General features: G+C 43.6%; 1 protein-coding gene across 7 annotated transcripts in view; it reads left to right on the forward strand.

Moving 5' to 3' along the window:
• Positions 1 to 1196: 1196 nt before the first annotated feature.
• Positions 1197 to 18956, forward strand: part of BCAS1 (brain enriched myelin associated protein 1) — a 54107-nt gene continuing 36347 nt past the window's right edge. For all 7 annotated transcript variants that reach the window (XM_083744352.1, XM_083744354.1, XM_083744358.1 and 4 more), the window contains exons 1-4: positions 1197 to 1366; positions 8099 to 8178; positions 9686 to 9773; positions 17042 to 17610. In XM_083744352.1, coding sequence (XP_083600478.1) covers positions 8107 to 8178; positions 9686 to 9773; positions 17042 to 17610 — 729 coding nt within the window. In that variant the 5' untranslated portion in view covers positions 1197 to 1366; positions 8099 to 8106. The remainder of the gene's footprint in view (positions 1367 to 8098; positions 8179 to 9685; positions 9774 to 17041; positions 17611 to 18956) is intronic.

Raw genomic sequence — 18956 nt, forward strand, 5'->3', positions numbered from 1 at the left:
AAATGGTGGCCAAACAAGCTGCTCCTTGATCTCAGGAACCATCATGGAAAATTTGGTTACAATACCTTAAGAGCTGTCCCAATTCATAGTGAACAAACAAACCACTTTCCAAAAGATATGGTTGATGATGATTCAGCAAAAATAATGAAATTGCCGCATCTAAATATTTATTTTGCAATGCCGAAGGGGGGAGGGAAGAAATGAAAACAGTTCTGTGATTGTAATCTTTGCTGATCTTCGGTGTCCATTATTATTTATGACTTCAAGTGTACAAGAAAGAAATTACCTTTATAAAGATAATGTTTTATTATACTGGTTTGCCTATGAAAACATTGCTCATTCTTCCTAATAATTCCTGGAGATCCAGGATGGCCTAAACCATGGGTAGGCAAACTAAGGACCGGGGGCCAGATCCGGCCCAATCGCCTTCTAAATCTGGCCTGCGGACAGTCCTGGAATCGGCATGTTTTTATATGGGTAGAATGTGTCATTTTATTTAAAATGCATCTCTGGGTTATTTGTGGGGCCTGAAAATGTGGTCAGGGTTCGAATTATGAGCAGCAGGATGAAAGCAATGATAAATGAAATACAGTGGTACCTCGGGTTAAGAACTTAATTCATTCTGGAGGTCTGTTCTTAACCTGAAACTGTTCTTAACCTGAGGTACCACTTTAGCTAATGGGGGCCTCCCGCTGCCGCCGCGCCACCACCGCGCAATTTCTGTTCTCATCCTGAAGCAAAGTTCTTCACCCAAGGTACTATTTCTGGGTTAACACAGTTTGTAACCTGAAACGTCTGTAACCTGAGGTACCACTGTAGAGGATAATTGTATTAGATAAAAGTATGTTATATAAAGCAATAATTATAAGGTGGGAATAAAAACATCACAGAGATAAGGGTGGGAAGTCAAAATATTAGAAAAAAACATATATTGAAATTTAAGTAAATTTGTAAAGCTTGTGGAAATCAATAAAAAAATCTTTTTTAAAAAAGGAACTTGGTGTGATTTACCTCTGCACAAACATCTCCTTACGTTGCATTGAGAGTACAAGGAGTGCATGTGCAGACTTTCATTTTACTCATACGGAGTTAACAGGCATCATCAACTCCAGAAAAGGACGCTTGTAACTGAACAGGTTTGGGTGGCCCTGGAAGCCAGGAAGCAAAAATACTTGAGCAGGGACTCCACCCTCTCCATATGTGGCTAACCCAGTGTTTGCGCTATTTCGTACGGAAGATTGCCCAAGGCACAGCAAGGCACCTGTTGGCCTCTGGGAAGGACTTTTGTAAACTGCAGCACCTCTTCCTGAACAGCTCCGAGAGAACTACGCAGCAGTGCCAGGGTCTTGGCGGAAAAGCATCCAAGGTAAGCTGTCCTTTTCTTTTTTGTTGCTATGGTCTTCTCAGAGCTTTTAGGCTTGGAGCATTTCCTCCTCCTCCTCTCTCCCCTGCCCCAAGGCATTAAAAAAGCTGAAGGATGGCCTTTCTTGTGGGATTTTGCCAGTTTCTGGAGCTGCAAAACAGTGTTGTTTTGTTTGCCTGTCAACATGGCTGTGTGTGTGTGTGTGTGTGTGTGTGTGTGTGTGTTGTTCCCTCTTGCTTCTGCCTTAGAGTAGAATTATTCCTCCTCCCCTTGTTGAAATCAGATCTCTGATAGGGGATAAGGCCAGCTCAACTGCCCAAGCAATCTCAGATTTCTTAAGGGTTGCAGAAGGAAGGTGGATAAAACTCAAGAGATGTGCTTAAGGGTCCCTTGCAATGTTGGAGAAGATCCAAAGCAGCAATGCTTTAGCTTAGGGCAGGCTACTTCATTCTCACAACAACCCTGTGAGGCAGATTAGGAGGGCGATGTGCTCAGGGGTCACTCTGTGAACTGAGATTCAAGCCGAGGACTCCCCAAGTCAGTTCCAACACTCTAGCTGCCGCATCACACTGCTTCTCAGTGGGATATTGATGCGATCGTAGCTCAGGCATGAAAGATCACCTTGCCCAGTTTCTATCTCCAGGCTAATCTACCTCACAGGGTTGTTGTAAGGAAAAAAATGGACTATGCTTCTTGCTTGGAGCCCCTTGGTGGAAGGTTGGGGGTAAATGAAAATACAACAGGAGAGCTGTATACAGTTTGAAGTGACTTATCTAGAACTGTAGCTATATCTTCCTTCTCATTTTGGTATAGTCTCTGCATCTAAACATACTATAGTAAGTTTTAACGTGATGATGCAGCCAATACATTGGAGTATTTCTGTCCATTATCATCTGAGTTTTGGACATGACTACCAAAGGTGATGGTGATATTATATTGTCACTATTTGTTATTGTTGTTTTAGTAATATTTATTACACACCCTTAACCAGAAGGTCCCAGGTTAGGTCACGGCAAAATAATTTTAAAAAAGCATTAAAGACAGTTAAGAAAAATAGCAGTGGCAGCAGTTGTTCCTCTACACTGTGTGTAGCTTAGCTGGTGTAAGGTGTCATCGTTTTTAAAAAAGCATTTTCTTAATCATTTTCACTACACTCTTCTAAGGTTGATTACTATCATTCCCATTTTATAAAAGGAAAGCGAGGCTGAGAGAGAGAGAGACATTTCAAACGGAGTGAGTCCAAATTACGAGATGTTCCACTCTTTATAATGAGACACGGATAGGAACCTCTCACACACCTTTTCACACTTGTGGAGTTTGCACAACTTGAGCATTATGCTGTCGGCAAGAGAATGCAGCTTGCATACTTCACCCTTTGCACAATACTCAGAAGTGTTGACAGAGGTTGCACAAATGGTTTTGCACATCTCCTCTTGCCAGTGTATTGTAATGCACAAATTAACCCTGAATCGGATTTGATTTGATTTCTTTCATTGAAAAGGACTGGAGGGCTTCGTGGAAAAGGTGGGCTCTGTGGAGGAATGTAGTGCATTCTCGTGAATTATATAAATACATTGGTTAAGTATGCCATGTTTGGAACCAATTCACATGTTACACCTGGCTGCAAATTTCCTTTTTCTTCTCTCCTCCAGCTCATATTAGCAGCCACGGGTGGCACCAGCAGCGAGAATCCTTGGGCAGCTGCCAGGGCTCCACTTGCCCATTTACTACCTCTGGTGTAGTGTTGCTCCCAGGGCATTGTGGGAAATTAAAATGACAGATCACATTGCCTAGGTAGATCAGGCCTGACCCTATGACCAGCACTGGGTAACAATCTGATGTCTCACAAAGTTATGGTGCAACACTGCATCAGATGCATTATGCATTAAATTGGCACCTCACTCCCTACATCCAAGTGCTGCCTCTGCGAGGTAAGCCAGACATTGGGCCCTAGTGATGCACGGTGAACTCTGCTAGAGGGCATTTCAGCAATTGCCTGGCACTGACCCTGCTTGCAACCTCTATGAATTTGCAATGTTGTGAATAGGCCAGGAAATTCCAGAGCATTGCAGCAGCAATGTTCGTGACACATGGCACTTCCAGATTAACTTCTTACTGAGCATTCACCCTGATTTGTGTAGAATAAATTTTGTCCACACTTTACAGTGTGTTTCCCCATCATTTTTCACATATCAAAAAAAGTCTGATTGGGGGGAGGCAGGTCTGTTGCACGAGATCACCAAATCTTTGTGCAACCTGAATTTGCCGGTAATGATTGAATTCCATCTGAAAATAGCAACAGTTTGGAAGTGCCCATAGTATTCTGACTTGCACATTACACTGGCCACCCAAGTAAACCCTGCATACAAGCAGGCAGGAAACAGAGATAAGAAGGGGCAATGAACATGCCCTGATCCTTGCTTTTTCTGAAGAAAAGGAGGCTTGATTAGAGATGTGGCAGGTGAAGAGGGGTTGCTTAACCCTTTCCACTGCCAGTCGTTTTCCTGCTCCAAATCACCCTCCCCTGATCCACTTCCCCCCTTTCAAAGTTCCCAGGACCTGTTTGCCTGTGGAGTCCAATGTGTGAGTTTCCCCTGTTAGAAGAATTCAGCACAGGGAATGAACAATCTGGAGGCTTGCCTTCAAGGCCAAGCAGAAATCGCAGAGGCTCCAAATAGGAAGTGAGCTCAGCTGGGTGCCTGTTTGAATTGTTCAAGGGTGGTTCTTGTTTACTCCGAGTGACTAATCCCAGTCCCTTCCCTTAGCAGTCGGCTCTGAAGCAGGGAAAGAGAGTAGAGACAGAGTAGAGACAGATAGAAAACTTTGCCCTCCAGATTTGTGGTGGGCACCACTTGGCACACATTTTCTGGGACCAGCAAGACAATTGCAGAAATGCCAAACAAGTGTTTCTACAGGTTGCCAACCCTTATTTCCCCTCGGGTGTGTACACAGGCAGTAGCATCCGTCTACTGAGTGCCACTGCTGGCTGTGCAGCCGGATATTTGTTTAGCAATAAGTCACGTGTCTGACATATTTCACATGTTCCACATTTTTCCCCACCTGTGTTTTTGTCATAGGCAGATTGGCACCTAAGGCTCATGATCCAAACTTCATATTCCTGAATTTGGTGACAAAGCTTCCTGCCTTTTACATTGTATTAGATATTGTATACATCATGCAGGGTTGTCCATTGCTAAGCAAACTTAGGGCAGCTGACTAACTCTAGTTTGCTTTGTAATGTTATGTACTTAAGCCTAGATTTTTGTTTTTTGTTTTTTTTATGATTGAATTTATTTTGTGTTTGCCCAGTTGTTGATTTTTGTCATTCTTGAATTTACTGACATGTTCTGCATTTTGTATATTTGTACTTCCAATGCTATGTATTTTTATGATTTGAATGATTGGGCACCGTTCACTGTGGAAAAGTGTCATATAAATAAACTTGTCCAATCAATTAATCAAAGTGGATGATACTTGATGGTGGCAGACTCACGCTTTTGCATGTAGGTCTGCCCCAATCATGTGCAAAGGGAGTGCAAATTAAAATACAAAAATGAACAGTTTGGTGTGGGGTATTAAATTTTCCTGCCTGACTTTCAGATACTTTTTGAATTATTGTGGAAATCCCTTCCAAGTGAGATCTGCTTAAGGGACCACACAATGTCTCTCTTGTTAGCTTCATTTTTAGTGAGTAGTTTGACTTGATTTATTGGGTGCTATCTTTCTTTCTTTGCATTTTCATAATGCTGTAACAGCTAGGCTCCAACAAGTCCCAGGTTCAGTCTGTGGAATTTCTGGGTCGGGCTAGGAAGGATTCAGTCAGTGTAGGCAGTACTGAGTTAGACATACCAATGTCAAAAGGCAGCTTTCTATGCCATTGGTAAAACACATGCTGTACATTAGGAGTGAGAGACCTCAGCCCTCCTGTCCTCTGTCCAGCTATTGGGGCTTTCCAGGCCACATGCCCATACCAGCCCTGCTCTCAAAATCCTCAAGGGGTTTTGCCTGGCTCTAGTCCTGCTTGCTGGCTTCTCATAGGCATCTTGTTGCTCCCTGTGAGAACAGGATGCAGGACAAGATCAGCATTTGGCCTAATTCACCAGGACTCACCTTATTCCTTAAGTTGTGAGCATAATTTGCATGATGGAGGGCAGAGGTGTCATGCCTTGTCTCTACCACATGAGCAACAGATCTGGGTTTGAACAGGACAGGGTTAATGGTGTCAGAAGTACTGCTGGAGATTTCCTTTTGTTGTTGTTGTTGTTTAGTCGTTTAGTCGTGTCTGACTCTTCGTGACCCCATGGACCAGAGAACGCCAGGCACCTCTGTCCTCCACTGCCTCCCGCAGTTTGGTCAAACTCATGCTGGTAACCTCGAAAACACTATCCAACCATCTCGTCCTCTGCCGTCCCCTTCTCCTTGTGCCCTCCATCTTTCCCAGCATCAGGGTCTTCTCCAGGGAGTCTTCTCTTCTCATGAGGTGGCCAAAGTACTGGAGCCTCAGCTTCACAATCTGTCCTTCCAGTGAGCACTCAGGGTTGATTTCCTTCAGTATGGAGAGGTTTGATCTTCTTGCAGTCCATGGAACTCTCAAGAGTCTCCTCCAGCACCATAATTCAAAAGCATCAATTCTTCGGCGATCAGCCTTCTTTATGGTCCAGCTCTCACTTCCATACATCACTACTGGGAAAACCATAGCTTTAACTATACAAACCTTTGTTGGCAAGGTGATGTCTCTACTTCTCAAGATGCTGTCTAGGCCTGTCATTGCCCTTCTCCCAAGAAGCAGGCGTCTTTTAATTTCGTGGCTGCTGTCACCATCTGCAGTGATCATTGAGCCCAAGAAAGTAAAATCTCTCACTACCTCCATTTCTTCCCCTTCTATTTGCCAGGAGGTGATGGGACCAGTGGCCATGATCTTCGTTTTTTTGATGTTGAGCTTCAGACCATATTTTGCGCTCTCCTCTTTCACCCTCATTAAAAGGTTCTTTAATTCCTCCTCACTTTCTGCCATCAAGGTTGTGTCATCTGCATATCTGAGGTTGTTGATATTTCTTCCGGCAATCTTAATTCCGGCTAGGGATTCATCCAGCCCAGCCTTTCGCATGATGAATTCTGCATATAAGTTAAATAAGCAGGGAGACAAAATACAGCCTTGTCGTACTCCTTTCCCAATTTTGAACCAATCAGTTGTTCCATATCCAGTTCTAACTGTAGCTTCTTGTCCCACATAGAGATTTCTCAGGAGACAGATGAGGTGATCTGGCACTCCCATTTCTTTAAGAACTTGCCATAGTTTGCCGTGGTCGACACAGTCAAAGGCTTTTGCATAGTCAATGAAGCAGAAGTAGATGTCTTTCTGGAACTCTCTAGCTTTCTCCATAATCCAGCGCATGTTTGCAATTTGGTCTGTGGTTCCTCTGCCTCTTCTAAATCCAGCTTGCACTTCTGGGAGTTCTCGGTCCACATACTGCTTGAGCCTTCCTTGTAGAATTTTAAGCATAACCTTACTGGCGTGTGAAATGAGTGCAATTGTGCGGTAGTTGGAGCATTCTTTGGCACTGCCCTTCTTTGGGATTGGGATGTAGACTGATCTTCTCCAATCTTCTGGCCACTGCTGAGTTTTCCAAACTTGCTGGCATATTGAGTGTAGCACCTTAACAGCATCATCTTTTAAAATTTTAAATAGTTCAGCTGGAATACTATCACTTCCACTGGCCTTGTTATTTGCAGTGCTTTCTAAGGCCCATTTGACTTCACTCTCCAGGATGTCTGGCTCAAGGTCAGCAACCACACTACCTGGGGTGTACGAGACATCCATATCTTTCTGGTATAATTCCTCTGTGTATTCTTGCCACCTCTTCTTGATGTCTTCTGCTTCTGTTAGGTCCTTTCCACTTTTGTCCTTTATTATGGAAATCTTTGTACGAAATGTTCCTTTCATATCTCCAATTTTCTTGAACAGATCTCTGGTTCTTCCCATTCTATTGCTTTCCTCTATTTCTTTGCATTGCTCGTTTAAGAAGGTCTTCCTTAATGGGACATTTATTGTTAGGGGAACTGCAGATTAATGGCTGGGGATTTACATGTGATGTTGATTCCATGGCACTAAATTGTTGAACAATTGCTTATTGATAAAGCATCTGTAGTTTTTCAAATGGGAAGAGCAACACCTTCCCCACCCCAGCTAAGGATGTTGTGATCTAGGTGTCTGTGTGTGAAAAGAGCAAGACTACATTTTGAAATAGGTGCTGAGACAGAGCTGAGTTTGGGCTCTGCATCTTGAGGTGCAGCCTGCCTCTTTCAAGAGGTCCTATGTGGGAGCAGTGGATTGCACAGGCGTAGAATAGATGCCCCTTTGGGTCCCTTCCAGGTCTACAATTCTATGAACCTATGGTTCTATGACTTTCACTGTCCGGTGGAGTATTTGTAAGTTAAGCTGTGCTTCCGCCTGTGCTCTGCCAGTACATTTGTTAATACATGTAAATACTGCCTAATGCCAGTAAGCCTCCAGTAACCACCTCCCAAAGGTAATTTAAAACTGGGTAAACAGATGCATCTGAAACTTCTCAACGACTCAGAGAAGTGGTGGTGGTGTATGTGAGAATACGAACTACGGTTTAGTGTCTCTCACATCCCCATAGGGTCCTGCGAATACATCCCTGCTCTGAAGTGTGGCTAAAGGCTGCTCAGTCAGCCCCATGTTTCCTAAATTCTGTATTTTCTCAAACACAGCATCCACTATGGGAAACACAATGTCCATGCAAAGGGAACCTGAAGACGACGAACCTGTTCACATAACAGCATATTCAGAGGTAAAAATCTGTAGATTTCTTTGTTCTGCTTCGTCTGGTCAAATTGTATTGAAAATGCACAAGCAGCAAACTTTTTCAGCAGGGGGCTGGTCCTCTGTCCCTCAGACCTTGTGGGGGGCCGGACTACTTTTTTTGGGGGGGGGGAATATGAATGAATTCCTATGCCCCACTAACTCATGTACAAACACCAGGCAGGCCCCACAAATAACCCAGAGATGCATTTTAAATAAAAGGGCACATTCTATTCATGTAAAAACACACTGATTCCTGGACCGTCCGCAGGCCAGAATGAGAAGGCAATTGGACCGGATCTGGCCCCCGGGGCCTTGGTTTGCCATGGCACAAGCTGTGTCTCTGGCAGCCCTCCACTACACTCGCTGGGCTGAAAGAAATGCAGTCTGTATTTAGAGACTGGGATGAGATGGAGACCCAGCTATGCAGCATTTACGTAAATTTTGCTTTTGTGTTTTGTAATGTGTTGGGAAATTGCAGGGTTATGTGCATGCCTGGATGGATGCCTCTACCTATAAAAATGGCCCATGTAAGGGAAAAGCTCCAGGATGGTGGTAGGGATGGGATACATCAAGCAAGGACTGTGAAGGGCAGCAGTGAACAGGGTGGATCTCTAGCTAAACGATGATTAGGTAAGCAAATAGAACACCAACCAGGGATAGACAAAGCTTTGTGGCTCAGAAGGATCAGGTCCCATGCTATTTGTTTGTCGAAATACCCAAATACAAATGGGAGTGATCCAAGCACAAAAGTAAATTTAAGAATTCCATAGCTGAGTCCCCTCCACCCACACATCTCCTCCCAGGATGCAAACACACTAAACATTTAAAGCACATTTGAAGCACATTCTTTCCCTCAAAGCACTCTGGGCATTGTACAGTGGTAACTCGGTTCTCAAATGTAATCCATTTTGGAAGTCCGTTTGACCCCCGAAACATTCGAAAACCAAGGTGCTGCTTCTGATTGGCTGCAGGGGCTTCCTGCAGTCAAGCGGAAGCTGTGTCTGATGTTTGGCTTCCAAAAAAACGTTCGAAAACCGGAACACTTCCGGGTTTTCGGTGTTCGGGAGCTGATTTGTTTGTCAACTAAGCTGTTCGAGAACCAAGGTTCCATTGTAATTTGTTAGGGGTTGCCAGGAATTGTAACTCATTGAGGGATGAACTCCAGTGCCCAGAATTCTTTCATGCTTGCACATCTTAGGCTACCTTCCTCTTCCTTCCTCGCATTTTCTCATTCTTTCCCTGACTTCTAGTTTAATGGCAAGCCATGGTTTGTTGTTACACACCTGAGCCTGGAAAACTGGTTTGAGCAAAACATAGTTTGCCCAGTTCTGGTGTAAAGGGCATGATGGGAACAGGGAGAGGAAAGAGGGAATGCACAAGCCCAAGGTAATAATGAACCACTCTCTTCTGAGTTCATTACTGCAGTGTTCAAAATTGTGCAAGGGTTTGTGACCAAGCAGTTTCAATGACTAACCTTCAGTCTGATGCTCTAGGTTTCATCTGAACCTCCTGAAAACCTTAAGAATGGACCTGTCACAATCGCGACTATGCAGACTGTTCCTTCTGCAAATGGTGATGCAGGTATGTTCAGAGAAGGAAAGGCTGCCATGCCCATTTCTGGATGGGCCCTCCAACTCCAGCTGATTTAAACAAGCCCCCTGTACAAAGAGAAATCCACACTCACACATTTATGCAAATGTTCACTTCCTGGGTATAAAAACATGCAAGATTTTAGGGGACAGTTGTTATGTAATCTGATATGAGAATGTGCCTTTGTGATGCACATTAGTGGGTCAACCTCTGCTAATCTAGGTGTTCAAACTCTTTGCTAGCTGCAATGGATAGAGTGTTCAGGACAGCTCTACGTGATTGCTACATATAATCCAGCCCTTGTTCTTGGACACATATGGGGACAATGGGTGTTTCTTAGTTATTTCGCTTAGATCATTGTCTAGAAACAAAATACTTTTTATTCTGTGTCATTCATCAGTTTACCTCTTCCTATACTGATTGCAGTTCAGACCAATAAAAGATACGATCTCTTTGGCATTTCTCTCTGGCATTCCTTTTCACAGGAGATGTATGTAAATCATACAAATTAAGCAGACATTAATCATATTGGTATACAGTCCATACTGTATGCTATAGTATATTATAGGCAAAGGCTGGGAGCCAGAAACAATGACAGGCCAGGAAGCTTTTATAAAACCTGCATGAGATAACACCATGTAAGACAAAACCACATCATTTATCACACCCCCGAGGAAACACCTGCCTGCTTAGTACGAGCTGTGTGGCTTCTGCATGCTAGTTTGCTGCATTTATGAAAGTGTGTGTTTAGGATCAAGGTATGGGAATCTATTTCCAAAACAGAGAGATGCATATGTGTCATGCAGTGAATATTAATGCAGCTGGCCCTTAATGTGATCAAGTGATTCCACTTGGGGTCTGTAATCACTCACTTCCCCAAATGACTGCAACTTCAGTCTAAAATCTAAAATCATCAGGAAAAGTGATAGGGGAAGAGAGAGGGACATGTTGCAAAATATAAAGTTGGACATGATTTGAGGGAAAGTTGATCATTGCCAGTAGACCAGAAAGGAGGGTCTGGCCTAGCTGGTTTTGTTTTCCTTTGAAACTGTGTAATAGAAAAGCAAGGCAAAGTTTGAATTATTCCAAATTCCTAGCCTATAAAGGGTTTGGATGCTTTTTGCTGTGGGCTTTAGGGCAATCTTCCAATGTAACGATTGGAATGGGGACTGTAGAGCTTCCTGGGTGTGTCTGTGAACAGGTTACGAGATTACTACTGGATCTCATGAACAGACAAATTTGTGTGGACTAATTTCTGTATAACATTCCCACAAACAGACCTTCAGGGGATTGTTTCAAAATGGCTGTCCATATTCTGATGGCACCAATCTACAAATGAACCCTATTCTCCATAGCTCTGCTTATATTTGATTTATTTATTGGTCACTTGACTCTTCTCTGTGTACAGTACAGAGGTGGAGGTTCAGGCGCAGCACAAAAAGCAGATATGTCAATATCATATATAAGTTGTGGGTGTTAACTCAGAGTGATTAATGGTATTTGACTTCTTTCTCTGACTCATTCAGAAGTTGGCTTATCTGCCAGACTATGCTCTCTGCAAAAGAGGACTGACATTTGCCCTTGCTTATGTCTGCCCGTCTTGTGTGTATGCACACTCAAGGACAATGGGAGTGTCCACCAACTTGTAACACAGAGGTCACCAACATGGTGCCCCTGAAGTCTTCCCCTGGTGTGTTTGAAACCTCTGAGCCCCTATGCCCTGGTCATGAAGTGGTGGTAGAGAGTGTTCTTGTGTTTGAGTCTTGCTCATGGGTTTTTTGCAGACATCTGGGTGGTCACTTTGGGAACAGGATGCTGTACTAGATGGGCTATTGAACTGATCCTGCAGGGCTCTCCTTAAGTTCTGATGACAATGCCTAACCCTCCCGACCCCCTTGGAGAGATATGAAGAAGGAAATCAGAAGAGTGCTGTTCTTTCTGGAGCCAGTGTGGTGTACAGTAGTGGTTAAGAGCAATAGACTCGTAATCTGGGGAACCAGGTTCGCATCTCTGCTCCTCCACATGCAGCTGCTGGGTGACCTTGGGCTACTCACACTTCTTTGAAGTCTCTCAGCCCCACTCACCTCACAGAGTGTTTGTTGTGGGGGAAGAAGGGAAAGGAGAATGTTAGCCGCTTTGAGACCCCCTAGGGTAGTGATAAAGCGGGATTTCAAATCCAAACTCTTCTTCTTCTTTCTCACTTCCCATTTCACTTTATGTACTTTTCAAAGCTCAGATTAATTTTACTGAATCTGACTGAATCCTACTGAGTGCACAGCACTCACTCAAAAATTCAAATGTGCCCATGGGCCCAAAAGGTTTGGTGACCCCAGTTGTGTAGCACAACAAGCAGAACCAGCCCCACACCTGGGGGTTGATAAGCCTCCTGTTTTTGTTTTCTGCTGGGACTGTAAAACAGGAAAAGCAAAAAGCAAAACAGGAGGGGATGTCAAGCAATTGTCAGAATACAGACAACAGGTGTGCAGGCTTGGTGGCATTTAACTTGTTTTGTGTTACAACCTGAACAAGTGCAGCTGTTCACATAAAGCTTCTCTGAAGATGGTAACGTTTGTTTTAATGGAGATCTTGATTAAAAAGATAAGCACGTACTTCCCTCTGCCCCATGTCTGTATTAAATCAGAAGCATTTCTTTCATTAAGCAGCATGTTTTTGCAGCTGCTTGCTGTCTGTCTTATGGTGCCACATCCAGCACACATCATTCTGATGCATCACATTTTAGTTGAACCCCATTCTCAACAAGACACTTTGCTTATGTGGATAGTTGCTTCCAAGTTGTTGGGTCCCACACGGCATTCAAAACTGTGCATCTCTCAAGGCCTTCCTGTTATTTAACATCATAGCACAGGAAGTATTTTTACACACCTGCCCTATATGCTAAAAGTAAAAAATGTCAGCAATATAGCAATCACGCTTTATCCAGGTTTGTATCTAGCCTTGCCCACAAACAAAAGTGGGGGGGGGGGAGTTCTGCACTCCCTTTCTCAAAGGCAGTGGTGTGATATTTGGAGTTGCACCTTTGCTTCAAGGTGCATGAAGCCATTTATATGCCTCTTAACATGTAGTCATGGCTGAATGCTCAACTGTGTATTCAAAGCCCTATTCTGAGACGTTGGCCTAAATGCCATGGATGCCCTTTCTGCCAGGGCAAATAAGTGAAGCCCTTTCTCCCAAAAAACAAGCCTGGTCTTTCTGAAAAACTGGCACTTGTTTACTGTACTGGCACGCATAATTTAAGAAAACCATAAATCATTGCAAGATAATCTGAAATGTGCTAGATCTTGAATTTCAAGAAATGTTGCATTACTCTGTTAAGCTACTTACAAATTAAAAACAGGTGCTAGTCTGGTTAAGAGTCAAACAACAAGAACCCTGCTGAGAAAGTTAAGGTGTAGCATGTATCTATAAATAGATATTGATAGCTTCTATTCTGAGGTCTTTAGGAACCTCAAAGTGTTTTCCATGAGGCTCCCAGAAAGCCTCATATGCAGAGCAGGGCAGGGGCATCAGATGGGTGAGTTGGTGGGTAAGAAAGATGATGTCTCACTCTTACTCCCACTCCCCACACCATGCAAAGGGAAATTATATGGAGCAAACATAACCAGTCCCAGCTCACAATTACTCCATACACATTTATACCATTTGGAGATCAAGACCAATAAGCGGCCAAGCTCCAGGGAAGCTTTCTAGATCCTCCTCATGAGCAAGAGGATGAAGTATTCACAAATAAAGTGCCCCATCATAAAGTGCTAAAGAACAATGTATCCTAGTGATACCAAAGGAGACTATAGAGAAACAAAGACATCATGGAGCACCATCAAACTTACAATTTCTGATTCTTTCTCTGCATCTTTCATCTCGTTGATACTTTCCCAGACTTCATAGCACCCTGGCTTGTGTATTTAGCAACATATTTAGTAAATGGGTGGCAGTAAGTTTACCAATCTGCTAAAATAACAAAAGCAACCCAGATAATCAATGTGTCCAAGCTATTCCTATGTTCTGGTGGAGCTCCGGTGCCTGAAAAGTTGCCCTCTTCATCTGTGGACCCAGTGGAAGCTACCTGCTTTGTTATATGGCCTGATTCTGCAGCAAAAATACCCAGCTTGCCATTATTATTTATTAAATTTGTATACCACCCTTCATACGTGGTTCTCAGGGCAGTTCACATTATTATAATAGAAGCTGGGTCATATGAATAGGCTGAAAGCTATGTCTAGACCAAGGGTGGCTAACATGGGAGCTTCCAGATGTTGTTAACTCCCATCATTTATCATACTGGCTGGGGCTGATGTGAGTCGGATGCCTCTTAGAGGTGGAACTGTATGTGTTCAGTGAAGATGCATTTCTAGCTAGAGTCTGCTACACAGATGTGAATGGGGAGGAAAGCCAATATCTCTGATTCTTGTGGGGCAGTTAATTAGCTGGGTTTATTAGCCGATCCTGGATTGTTTGGACCAGCTGCAGAATATGCATCAAACATAAGTACTACTTGATGAAATTCAACCTTGGTGGGTCACAAGCTGTGCAGACATGTTCGTGCAACAGGGCTTGAAATGGAAAGTGGCGACTGTTAAATATCATGTGAATATTGCTCACGATCACTTTCTTTTCCATTTTGCTGATGGTTCTAGACACCCTGAAATAAGCCCCATTACTATAATGCTTTACTAGTTCACAGCTGCAAAGGCATCATCACAGTGGGATCTTTCCATTTTCCTGCTTTGTCTTGTACACTTGGCTCATGTCTTTCCACAGCTGTTTAAGAAACGCATTTAGAAATGATTTTCATGTCTGTCTTGCCTCTGTGTAGTTTCTGAAATCAAAGGTATGTCAATTGACCGTGGCAGGCTTTTATCTTTGTGCTTGATTTCACTTGTGTGAGTGAAAGGATGCCATTTTCAGGCTAGATCCTGCTGCCTTGTACATGCTGATTAATGAGAGCTTATGGCAGGTTTTTTGATCCATTGATTTAGAATCAGAGTTCTCAAATTAAAGCCTCTCTATGGAGGTTCAGGGATAGGACAACAGTGACTCAAGGGAGCTTGAGGATTGCAGGGATGGCCCCAGACCAAGGACAAAGTGCTATTAAGGACAACAGAGTGGTAGGAAGTCATGGTTCAGCCCTCCCCAGTCCTGGAACCTAGACTCTCTCTCTCCTTAGAGAAGGAGGAGAAAGAGTGGGATCACTCATCAGATCTCCGCACCACTAATGGCCCTGAGGACCTTAACAATCTGGCCCCAGGACTGCTTGGATTCTTGGCTGGCCCTTGGATTTTCCCTTATCACCCAGCCCCAGGGTTACAAGGGCAGAAGAGAAAGAAAGTCCAGCTAGCTCAGGATTTCCCAAATTTGGGCCTCCAGTTGTTTTGGAACTACAATTCCCATTATCCCTGACCACTGGTCCTGCTAGCTAGGGATGATGGGAGTTGTAGTCCAAAAACAGTTGGAGACCCAGGTTTGAGGAACACCGAGCTAGCTGCATGTGAGCTACTTGGGAGGAGGGTGAAGCACATGTAACACCTCAAATCAGGACCTGGGCTAAGTGCTAGGAAAGGATGGAGCCTCCAGGAAATATGGCCTGCTCCACTGCTGATCAGCAGCAGCTGGCAGAGCAGGGCAGGTGTAGCTGTGCTGCTGTCCTGACGGTCCAACCAGGAGAGTGGGTGGGCCAAGGCAGCAGAGAGTTCGGCACAGTGTGGGCCTGGTAGCAGGAGCATCAGATTCGCTCTGCCACCAGGCCTGTACTTGCCAAGCTCCCTGCTGCCTTGCCACCCACCCACCCTTCTTCCTTGTAAGCATCCACGATGCACAGTGTTGGGAAGTCAGAAGAGCAACACAGCCACACCTGCACCACCCGAATGCTGCTGCTGAAGTGGCAGTTCCAAGCTCTAGAGCAAAAGACAGTGGAATGCAGGTTAGCAGTAGGCTACTTTAGGGGGTTAATGATATGCTGGTTGGCACACTCAGCTCTGCCATTCAAGGGAGGGGAATAGCCGAAGGTAAGGCTGGCTCTGATTTAAAGGCAGTATTGGAATAGTCACAGCAAATAAAATTCCTTCAGCTATTGTGCTTTGACGGGAGTTAACAATTAGATTATTCATTCTGCAATAAAAGAACAGGTTTTGTTGCATTTCCACATTGTTAATTCTCAGAAATTGTACCTTGAAACCTCACAATTTTCCTTTCCCTTTGAGGACAATTTTACACTGTTTCTGGCAAGGGGAATCTTGCCTTTACTTCTAGAAATAGCATCTTTCTCACAACAATGCAAATACTTATCAGATTTCTAAAGATTTCCATCCCCACATTTTCAGGAACTAGCTACACTCAACTCAAAGCATACTCTGCTTTTGAATTCTCCAGCATGCAGTTTCTTATGTGGTTTCAGTTTCTAATGATTCAACAAAGAATAATAAACGGGAAGCTACACTTTTGTAACTTTTGTCTTTAAAAACAAAAAAATAATTGTGCCCGTTACCACACAGGGCATGCAGAGACAAAGCCTTTGACAAATCCAAATTGCTGCAAATGATTAACAGTAGGTTCCTTCTAACCCTGTCATTCTATGCCATCATCAGGGAATGTGCTGGTGAAGCAGACCCCTGCATCTAGCAGGCTTGAACCCTTAACACATCAGCTGGTGAGTGGGGAGTTCTATCCTGCTCAATTGGCTGTATCTACCTGTCCCCCTACTGTGAGCAAACATACAAAGCCAAAATACAGTTCTGGGCTATTTAAAAGCCCTTTTGCAAATAGCCCCATGTTTTGGACATTCAAAGTGCAGCATGGGGCTGTTTGCAAAAGAGCTTTCAAACAACCTCCATGTTGCACTTTGAAGTCCCAACAGTTGGGGCTTCAAAGCACAGCATCACCTGTTGTTTCTAGGACACTCACCTTTCCAATTTAGCTTTCCAGAGGTAGGGAGATAAGGATCTGACCAGCTGGCCAGGAAGAGTTCCTCACCCTTGCCCTATAGTTTAAGGGAGCATTCCAGTGTCATCAAAGTGTGGGCCATAAATAGTCAACAATGACAATACAGTGAGCTTCAGCAACCCATATTCCATGTGTAAGCGGATAGGCCAAAGCTCACACTTTGTAATGAGAATGGCACGTACACACTGTGCTTGTTTAGCCATTGCAGTTTACAATCAGTCCATTAAATACACAGGCAGCTATGATTAATAGTGCATCTTTCCTGTCATGATGGATAATTGCTGTTTTCTTGTTTGTACTTGTAGTGGATGCAAGAGTGAGTGTTGTCCAGGATAATGTGGCCATTTCTTCCCAGAAGACAATGGAGCTCAGCTCCAGCTCCGAGGCCAGTGGAAATAATCTTGGGAAGGAGGCCAAGGCGGCCCCACCAGCTGCCAAATCTCGTTTTGTCTTTGCATTTTCACGGCCTGTACCAGGACGTACCGAAGAGAAAGCAGCAAATGCATCGGCTGGATCGGCTCAGCTTGATGTCAGCTCAGAAGCACCCCAAGCGAACAAAGCCTTGAGTGAGAATGTGGACCTTCCTGCTGCAGCTGCGACAGAGGAAGCTTCAGATAAAAACCTAAGGGAAGAATCTCTCAGTGAAATTGAACTCACAGCACCGGGGAAGGCAGAGGAGGAGGATGCCGCTTTGTCCAAGCCCAAAGAGTTAAGCTTTTTCGACAGACTCTTCAAAGTGGAAAGGGGGAAAGACAAGATCAAAGCACAAGACCAAAGCCAAGGGGAGGTGAAGGAAGAGAATCCAGGTGTCATCATCACAGCAGAAGGAACTGCAGGATTACAAAGCACGCCAGAGAATGTCTTGCAGGGGAAGGCAAGTAAACAAAACAGGATGGTATAATTTGTTTCTAATTAAGTCTGTCTGGAGGTGTTTTTGTTTTTTTAATGGGACAAGATAGCATCACACTGTACAATGTGATAAAAAGCTAAATCCCCGTCGAGTGACAGAGGTGGAACAGCCACCTGTTGGAGAGAAATAATAATCCACTGCAACTGCAATGTTAGCTCTGCAGCACAATTTGCTGACTAGGAGCCCAGAAGCCAAATTTGGCCCACTGAGCATCATTGCCTGCTCCCCGCCCCAGTCTCACTGAATGGTAATTAAGGTGTGGTGACAATTTCAACTACCTGAAATATTTCTATCATAAGAAAAGTTGTGAAATTGGAGACATTTCTACCAATGCTCTTCTTATGTTTTTGAGTTCTTATCTTCTTTGGGTTTGGTGTTCAAGATTCAGCCATTGGTCAACTTGTGGTGACCTTAGTGTGAGGCAGGTGTCACCAAATTTATGTATATCATTTCACCATGAAACTATGTACATGGAGAAGGCAAGGTGAAACCAAAGTAGACTTCTTTCACTTTCCTAGAGCAATTTCTGGATAATACTCTTGAGATTACAACCATTTCTACAGTTTAAATTCAGCCATGCATTTTGTACTAACTTCATCCCCTGCTTGTAAAGAAGTAAACTCTATTGTGCAGGTTGCTCTTTAAAATAAAAGGTGGAATTACTACTAATAGGATTCTGTGAATCGGGGGGGAGTTTTTAAAATAATCTCTCTTGTACCCCACCTTTTTATTTTTATGTTCGGTTTTGAGTTTGCCTGCAATTGAATTTTGAGCATAAAGACCCAATAGCTTTTATTTCTAACAACATATATTTTGGACACTTCATACATAACCCCCAAACATTCTGATGGCTTGAAAAAACCAAAAACCTCTGGGGAATGAGAATCCTATGTGGCTTATTCAATTACTGAGAGTTACAGGGCTTCATTTATTGTGGTTACATTTAGCTGAAGACTATCCACCTTGTCCGACAGTAGCTCTCCAAAGTCTCATGCCCTTCTATCAAAGGTCAAACTAAATAAGATGTGAATGATTAGATATCCCAACTTTCTTTTTTCTTTTTTAAAGCACACACAAACCAAACTGGATTTCGACTATGGTTGACCTTCATCTGATTACATTTTTCTTATAGGGAGCCATCTTATCCCAACTCAGAACATTGATCCATCCAGCTTGGTGTTGTTTACTCTGGCTGGCAGCAGTCATTTAGAATCTCAGAGGTCTTTCTATCACCAAGTCTTTTCCTAACCAGAGATGCCAGGATTGAACCTTGGATCTTCTGTGTTTAATGTCAGTGATAGGACATAAGT

The sequence above is a fragment of the Podarcis gaigeae genome (assembly GCF_964106915.1).
Source record: "Podarcis gaigeae genome assembly, chromosome: 6".
In the NCBI taxonomy this organism is placed as follows: Eukaryota; Metazoa; Chordata; class Lepidosauria; order Squamata; family Lacertidae; genus Podarcis; species Podarcis gaigeae.